Here is a 9,454-nt window from a genome sequence, read left to right as displayed (position 1 = left end):
TTTTTGTTATTATTTTCCATATATTTTCCAAATATAAAACACTATTCGAATCAGATGAAATTACAATCATTCACACCGCGTACAACGACAGTCATCATAGTTTGGTGTCCTGAGACACCAGTTCGTAAGTATCGTTCTTGTTGTTGGCGGTCCTACCATTCGGCACCTTCTCGGCCATGTACTTGGGATACACAAAGTTCCGTATAAAGGGCGTCAACAGTCTGGGGTCAATGTTCTGCTCCATGGGGAACAACAGGCTGACAGCAAGTCCGACGGCGATCCCGACCAAAGTACCGACGGCACTGTAGTACATGTATGAAATCATATAAATTGTCGACACGTTTGGACTCGCATACACTTCTTCGTTCACCCGGATTAAACTATCATAAAAACACGAAAAAATAATATATATAATGGCTTAAAATAAACAAGGATCTTTCAAGCACTTCTAAAAAGTTTATTAAGTTAATGTTCTTTCATCTATTAAAAAAGGTATAACCTGTTATGTCTAATACTAGAAATATTTTTATAATTCATAGCCCATGTGCACAAAAATTGTATTTGTGATTTTTAATTTATAAAATTGTAAAAGTAAATCTATTACAGAGATTATTGTTATCAATAACTATAGTTAAATATACATCATGAATTAGTATTTAATTGCTTTTTTAAATATCATTTACATTCAACACGAAATCAATTATCTGTGTTGCGAATTGTTTGATATTATCTTGAATAAATGTAATTTTTTTCTGATTTACTGATATGTTTTTATGTATTTTCTAAGAAGATTGAATTGAAAATATTATGTATCAAAATTAATTTTAAATATTATTAAACATAATAGATCTTCGATAATCTGTCTGCCTGTTTTAATAACACGTATTTACCCTGAAAAATCTGTATGATTTGTAAACGTTGTGTTGGCCGGACATCCGGCTATTGAAAGGTCCTTTTCTACGAACTTCAATTCCTTGTTGTATATGGTGAACTGAGCTCCAGCAACTATCCAAGCCATGACAGCTAAGCTGGATAACATCCCACACACGGCGCCCTGTATACACAAATGTAATAGGATAAGTGTGTAAATAGTGTTATATTATGCTGTAATTGCAGACGTGTTATTATTCTATATACGTAAAAGAAAATTTATATTCAACCAACTAACGCGTAAACCTTACTATCACATTTATTTATATTTTGTTATTTTAAATACCTCGTAATCAGTTCGGATTAACCATTTAAAGCAGACTTACTCTAGAGTTTGCCCACGGAAAACAAATCCCCAACGTGAACACTGACAGTAATGATCCATAAGTCACTCCGCCCAGACTTATTGATAACTATAATACATTAACCATATAATTTTATTTTTTATTTCAATTAGTAGTGATCACAGTTAAGACTTACTTGAAAAATTCCGCTCATTTTTTCGACTACAAAAACCAATATCACGCATATGAATCCGCAGATCAGTGCGGTGCACTTCATGATAATACTGGCCGTCAAATCAGACACTTTTATGCCCATCATTTTCACTATAAAATCTTCGTAAATCGTACCAGACACAGTGTTTATTTGCGCTGACATTGTACTATAGAATTAACGTATATTGTAGTTGAGCGTGTAAGAAATCAGAATAGACCAACAATTAATATAGATACTATACAGCAATATAGGATGTCCCGCGAGGATTTACCCATTGCGAGATCTCACGAAATAATGTAGATATCAAAATTCTGGGTTGGTAATGAGACTCACGGGAATAGAACTAACGTTTTTATTTATTTTAATGTTTTGGTAAACCCTTGGTCAAAAATTTTAAAAATATATTTTTTTATTTAATTATTTAAAAAAAAAAAATATAGCCATTTCGAAGAATTTATTTTTTTGAAAATAAAAACATTTCAAAATTGTATTTCCATTAATTTCTTGATTTTTAATATTTTTTCCAGTTTTAAAGAAATAAAATATGTATGCCGTTCGAGCACGTTCTATTATTTCTCGAATCTAAAAAAATTTTAAATAAAGAAATTAATGAAAACAAAATGTTGAATCGTCAATATTTTCAAAAAAATAAACTCTACAAAGTGACCATAATGATTTTTTTTGGAAATAATGAAATAAAAAAATATATTTTTGAACTTTTTTAACAAAACACTAAAATAAATTAGAATATAAAGTAATTGTATAGTTCATATCCCTATGAGTCTTATTATAAAACTAGAATTTTTATATCTCCATTATTTTGGGAGATATCACAATGAGTAAATCCTCGACGAACACCTGCATAGTGTTATTACGAAATCTGTATAAATAATCTCATGTAATTATATTTTTTTTTCAAGAAGATTTCGCGAAATTCACAATAGTTTAATAATCGATGTTGGGTTTTATATTAATATATTATTACTATGCAATCGTCAGTAATAACAATTCTAATATCCTTGCACGATCGTGTTAAATGCGCTCTCGTGCTGCACCACCCTTTGGTCATTTTTATGATTAAATTATACATATATGTTTATTGTTTATAGCAAAAACTAAATTACTTTTTTTATAATTTTGATGTAATGATAAAGTCCCGAATGACCAATAATAGTATATTGCCGTAATTAACCATATATATATTTAAAACATGTTAGTTCATTACATTCAAAACTGTCATTTTAATAACGACACATTTAATAGTCTTTTTTTAAATTTATATGTTTTTATTGTTATGAGACAATATATTAAACTATACAGGAAAAAAAACAAATCATAAAGTTTATTTATGTAATAGAGAAATTATATAAAAGAGATTCTAATTTAGAAAACCATAATTTGTATTACCACCGTATAATCCATAAATAAATATTAACACTTAAAAATATTTCAAGCAAACAATAAATCATTTAAAAATTAAAGAAAAACACACATAATTTATATAATTTAAGCATAAAATTGGGTTGAAAATGGTCAAAAAGTCACGCCTTAGATATAAATTATTAAGAATAATGTACATAATATTATTATATTTACCTCAAGCCAGCGCTAATAATTCCGGAAACGAATAGACCGGTGAGTCCTGGAAACTTCGCGGCTACGTCCATCACATAATACGGCACTAATTTTCTTTCGTTGTCTATGTACTAAAATCATAAATTTGATTTGTTAATTAATAATTAATCACACACATGTTAATAATATAAGAAACACGCATCGTTTTAAACTCAAAAGTTATAACATGCCGATGCGACGTAATGACATAACTGACATTAGCCATCAATGGATCGCAGTCTTTGTATTTGGTGTAGATCAGCATTCCTATAGCACCGGTTAAGACTTTAACGACGGCCATACCGAAAACAAACCAAATCGCAGCACTTCGAGCCTTTGAATAAGTGGGCAATGCTACAAAACGTTGAACGGCTCCTGGATGAATGCCCAGTGATGCGAGCCATTGAAACGTCGTGCCTACGGTAACGGTCCAAAAAGTATTTCTCAAAAACGGATTTGGATCCATCCTAAGTGAATACAATTTAAAATCAGTTCTATACGTAAGTCCCTACAATTAGCATTAATTACTAAGTAGTTAGACAATTAATAATAAGCAAAGTCAGATGTTGTTTACAAGCCTACAAATCGTAAATATGACTCTGATAGGTAGGTTTTAATGTGATATTATATATAGGTACCTGTTTAAACCGCAAAGACCAATATTTAAATTTAAATTAAATAATTAAAAACAGTTATGTATAATTACTTAAAAAATTCTATTCGGTCTCCTTCTTGATTGGATCTGAACACGTTTCCTATCCCTCCGGCTTGTATAACTCCCAATATGATTACAATTACGATTGAAACGGCTGTGAAAATACTTTGGATCGCATCTGTCCACACAACTGCCTTCAGTCCGCCCTAATATTTGCAATAGAACGATTAAAACATTAAGTTTAAGATCGAACGATTGCATTAATATTTATTATTAGTAATATAGTTAGTAACAAGAATTAAACTTACGATGGTGGTATAAAATATACAAATGACGCAAATGATCACGGTTATTAAATGTACATCAAGACCTGTAACTGTTAATGCAGAAACAACAGTTATTGTTAATATTTACGTATTGATTCAATTATCATTTATGGACTTATGTGTCAAGTAGAACATAAATATATGCCAAAGTAATACAAAAAAATATTGTTGTGTTTATAATACCATGCACTCATTTGAACAAATACAATTTTAAATTTTTCATTTTTTTTTTACCATTCTATTCAAAGTAAAAAACATAAGTTCATAACCTTTTACAAAATGTACTACTTAGTAAAGTGACTTATGATCTATGTATATAGTTTCGTGTTTACTTACCTTGATTGAACGCTAATGCTGGTATGTAGATCACAATAGGGATGTACAGTATTAGCTGTATGGCGAAAATGAGTGACGACAATCCACGGACGTTGGTATCAAATCGTAATCCTAAATACTAAAATTTAAACTAAATTTATATAAATCCATACGTTTGATAGAGTATCAAAAATAAAAAATTGCGTATTGTTGTGAGATTTTAGATTTCATAATAATTAATAACAAAAAAAAACATTTACTTCATATACTGATGTCAACTGAAGATCATAAAAAACAGGTAAATAAATCCATATGACCAAGGCAATTACTACTACGTTATTAACGACACCAACAATTAAGTATTGTGTCCCATTGCTATATATCTCAGATGGAACTCCGAGTAGCGTTATGCCAGAAATGTGACTAAAATATATAAGTAGGTATTAATGATCTTATTTTTTTCTATTTTTATTTTTTTTTCATTTTTTATTTTTTTTACTATCTTAGATAATTATATTTATAATACAAACTTTAAGTAGTAATTATACTCAATGCTATTGAATACTTGTAATATAATGCGTTTACAATCAAATTACTACAGAAACACAATATATTATTATCCGGGCAAATACATATCAAATTAATTAAGGATATTACATTGCAGGTTTGATAATATTTTCTTAAAAAAAATTAAAAATCTTTTAATATTAACATGCAGATATAGGATTCAGAGGATGTCAGCGCGATATATATGTTTATTTTCTCTCCAAATCATGATAGTAATATTATATACCTAGCGATCAGTGACATGGTGATCGGAAAGACGGTCATGTGCTTTCCGCCCAACAGGTAATCTGCGACGGTGTTCTGTTTGGAAAAGCATCCATAGTACAGGCCGATGACGATGGACAGCCCGAGCATGATGACGAACGCAGCGTATTCCACCATCCAGTTCAACTGTTCCATTGTTACACAAACTTCCGGTCTCTATATATATGATATAATATACGATATACGATATACAAAATCGGGCATGCGGGCGGAATTAATGCCGGAAACGCAACGCGTCCTTAAAACAATTGTAACGATATTATTATTTCGAGACTATAATATAGGTGCCACCGTTTTGGGCGCACGTCTCGATATGTGAAAACTCGCGTCCTACCTTACCCGAACATCATCGTGTCGTCGTCGTAATCTCCGTACTCTCCGATTGGTCTTTGCAGGCGACGACAGCGTGAACCGTCGAGTAGTATACGGCGTGGTCGCCGTCAATGTCCTCGTGCAACAAATTTCGTCGTCGAGAAATTATGTGACGACGTTGATGCATGTGGACAGAGATCCAATCTTATTTTAAAAGAATTCGATCCCCGTCAGTTTGATGGGTTTACTTGCAAAATATTTATAAATTGTGTAAAATGATAATATTTAATGAAATATATCGATGAAACGATACCATATAATGATCATGAAAAATAACGTCTACCACAATGGCTGTTGTAAAGGTAGATCGTGTGTTGAAGGTAAGGTAAAATAATTTTTTTTTATTTTTTATTCTTTTGAATTTAAATTTATTCAAAAATGTTGTACTAACATTATATAAGTATTAATGCATTAAACACGGCGTATAATGTAATAACTTTAGTAATAAAGTGTTTATAAACCGTCCTGATTACTCTGATTCAAAGATTATTGATTTGTATGATTGACCAAAAATGCATAAGAACAAGTGAAAACAAACACAATGAGGCTCTCCTATATCGTATTTTGAATTGGCTGTATCTCAAAATTCATTGTATCGAAGTAAAAATTTAAACACAGAAGTTCTTAAAAAAATAGTTTTACAATGTGTTGCTATTAAATGAAAGTTTTATCATTTAAAAGTCCAAATTTATCATATAACAAAACATTTAGGGAGATTAATTATTTATAGATTTTATTAAATTTCAAAATTTCCAGAAAAACAAAAATTTCAAAAGTTATAATTTTTCAAATTAATAAGTGTCTTACGTTAAATGGATCACTCTATATTTCAGTGATGCCCAACCTTTTTTGTTCAGCGTGCCACTTTGGTAAGCAATTAAGTATCTTCAAGCGGGCTACCAAATATATGTATACATATATTTTTTATTTTATTATTATCACAACTATTATAAAATAAATAAATATAATTTTTTTTTAGGATATTTTGTTTATTTAAAAATTTGTAACCGGCCACACAGAATACCTTCGCGGTTAGGACACCAGTACACCACTGCAATGTATTTATTTTTATTTTTTTTTTCATTTTTATACTTTCGAATTTAAATTTTTTCAACAAAAATGTTGTACTAACATTATAGTATTAATGTATTACTCACAGTGCCATACATTGCAAAACTCTCAAGATGGAAGGGTTTTAGTCACGTCATAATAATATAATTTTTATACTGAAATCAGGAGAGATGTATTAAGGACGTATAAATAAACAGTACCTATTGTTTTTAGGGGCTTGTTAAGATTTTGGAAAAAAAGAAAACCAAATTTTTAAAGTACTGCAAGAAACGATAACTATCCTTTTACCTTTAAAAGTTAGAATTATTTTCCTGCAGGCGCAACAGTTACAGTTCAAATATTTTTTCGCTATATGAATTTGTATCAGTCAGACGATTCACGAATGATGTGCGCTAGCCCCTAATCAATTCCATGTTAACGTATACCTCAGTTTCTGTTCAAGTATATTAATCGGCTCACGAATAATGTAAGTGGACAAAAAATATTTCAATAACGTGATGAAGTCGATACACGCATGCTAAATTCATAATTTATATTCATTCATTAATAATTATTAGTATAGATAGACAATATAATTGTACATATAGACATCTATAATACTGTCTAATTTAAACTATATAAATAAATAGAATAGGTACTCGTCTAAACTATATCAGTTAAATACTTGACGGTAAGTGTTATCGTGTTCTATTTTGTTCACTATGAGATTTTTTTTTTATTTACAAACATAATAAATAGCCAAATAGGTACTTATGCGTTAAAAATCGATTTATTTGTTTGATCGAACCTATTACGAAAACAATATCATTACTGACTATAGATGATACAATAATAAATACTATAAAAATACTTGTATAATAATATATTAATATCATAAAGTGTCCTAAACTGTAGGTACGAGTACGTATAGGTAAAATGAGGTAAAATGAGATAAATATAGAGGTGCCTCTGGTACCTACTTACTAAGCTAATAGCTATTTATTTATTAACATAAATCTAAATTTATCTAAGCTGCGATCACTCGTTATAGATATAGGTCACACAATAGGCTATGGACTCTATTATGTTTTATCAAAGCGGTTTCCTTTACGTATAAATCGTCTTATTAAAAAAAAAAATATATATAGGTACATTTACTTTCATATCAACCTTTGAACATTGTTAACAATAATAATAATGTAAACCAAATTAACTACATCTTATATGAAATAGACAATATTATAGTAACTAAACATATTAGGAACATAATCGTACATATTACGAGTCAGTTAAGTATATTTAGGTACTATACATTTTTATAGATATTACATAAGCGTGTTGAATATTAAAGCCCATAGGTGCCTAATTATAATGTGTTACCAAAATTACTCGTATCAAGACGTGTTCTTTGAAGTCCCATGTAATAAACTTTAATAATCTAATATGGTGTTCTTCGATAACGCTTTCATATTATATACGTGACCACCTAGAATAGTAAATGAAATATTGAAATCATTATATTTAGTTCACTTCAACTATTCGTTGCTTATATGGATTTCATCGATTCCGTCAGGTAATTTACCCTATTAAGTGAAAAAGTATATTAAAATATGATCACAAATTATATAAGATAATAATCTGTGACATTATAGTTGGATCTTGAGATATAAATTCTACACTTATTGGGTCCCTGCATGGCCCATAAATGGTACATTATTTAGTTGAAACCTAATCACTTTAGGTATAGTATAAGTATACAGTAACCGTTGTACGCTGCACATAAAATACTTGGTACTTATACATATATGTAAACTAAAGATAAGCATTTCAACTTTCTAGCAATAAATGATAAATGTATTCGAAACTAACGATCGTATTATTCCTGTAATATTTTTATGAGTATCTAATCGTCCCTGTTTCTTATACGAGTGAATTATTTTATATTAATTAGACATTGAGAACAATTATTTAAAAAAGTACCTAATGCTGTAAATTATATTTTAAGCGAAGAATTTTCAATATTATGACATGCTCAATTAATCATTTATACAAATATCTACCTTTTAATGGATATGGTCGAGTTGCACTTATTTTAGTCGAATTGCTCTTATGTTTAAAAAAGATAATCGTCAAACTGTACAAGGTTGAAAATTAGGTATTGGTCGAACTGCATTTGGGCTCAAAAAAAGTATTTTAATAAAATTATTACCATTCATTTAAAGGGGTTAAACATTTAGTAAACACTAATTTTCTTTCCCACTTACAGGCTTAGGACTGACAATGATTTTAATCATTAGCGTGGTTAAAAAATATTATTTTAAATACATTACGTTATGTTAGTTATATACATTATTATAATTATTATATTATACATATTATTATCATAATTTTTTTTTAAATCTTCAAATTTAATTGTCATTATTATAATTTTTTTTTATTTCAATAACTTTTTATAGTACCTAATGACAAACAGTATTAAAAAATGTAGCCTGGCAATTTGCTTTTGAGTATATAATTCAATATTATTTAATTTTTTCTGGTAACGTGTTGTTGATGGTCTTGTATCAATGTTCAGAACACTGTGTTCTGCATTGCAATATAAGTATCCATTTGTAATTGTGTTAAAACATCAAAAAATACATTGAACTTCGCGTGGAAAGACTCGCATGCATTATAGTAGTTCTTAGATTAAAAATCGTACCCGAAGCCCAAATATGAGACGGAAAAAGTATAGCTTTCGAAAACATAAGATTCGTAATATTTTTAAAGGGTTTTCATTATACGCGTACGACTCGTATCAAGTGTTCATGTTTTTTCCATTTAAACTTTTTTTTTTTTTAAACGAGTGCAGTTCCACCACTAT

General features: G+C 29.2%; 1 protein-coding gene across 1 annotated transcript; it reads right to left on the bottom strand.

Moving 5' to 3' along the window:
* Positions 1-5,497, bottom strand: LOC107162584 (sodium-coupled monocarboxylate transporter 1-like). Its single transcript, XM_015509548.2, has 11 exons — positions 5,132-5,497; positions 4,599-4,761; positions 4,360-4,477; positions 4,006-4,073; positions 3,749-3,903; positions 3,260-3,509; positions 3,025-3,134; positions 1,411-1,594; positions 1,257-1,343; positions 891-1,054; positions 1-380 (listed from the first exon to the last, which is right to left on the bottom strand). Exons 1-11 carry the CDS (start codon positions 5,302-5,304, stop codon positions 95-97), a joined length of 1,758 nt encoding a protein of 585 aa, XP_015365034.1. The 5' UTR covers positions 5,305-5,497; the 3' UTR covers positions 1-94.
* Between the last annotated feature and the right edge of the window lie 3,957 nt (positions 5,498-9,454).

The sequence above is a fragment of the Diuraphis noxia genome, unplaced genomic scaffold (genome assembly GCF_037042655.1).
Source record: "Diuraphis noxia isolate RWA-SAM2 unplaced genomic scaffold, SU_Dnox_SAM2 contig0003, whole genome shotgun sequence".
Classification (NCBI taxonomy): Eukaryota; Metazoa; Arthropoda; class Insecta; order Hemiptera; family Aphididae; genus Diuraphis; species Diuraphis noxia.
Note: the sequence above shows the minus strand (reverse complement) of the source record. Positions and strands in the feature narration are given on the sequence as shown.

What these genes read in the sequence shown, in the direction of transcription:
- LOC107162584 (XM_015509548.2), bottom strand. Translation starts at nt 5,304, where the DNA reads ATGGAACAGTTGAACTGGATGGTGGAATACGCTGCGTTCGTCATCATG. An exon ending in GACCGAATAGAATTTTTTAA is followed by an intron (nt 3,510 to 3,748) that starts GTAATTATACAT and finishes GTATTCACTTAG; the next exon opens with GATGGATCCAAATCCGTTTT. An exon ending in AATCATACAGATTTTTCAGG is followed by an intron (nt 381 to 890) that starts GTAAATACGTGT and finishes TTTTTATGATAG; the next exon opens with TTTAATCCGGGTGAACGAAG.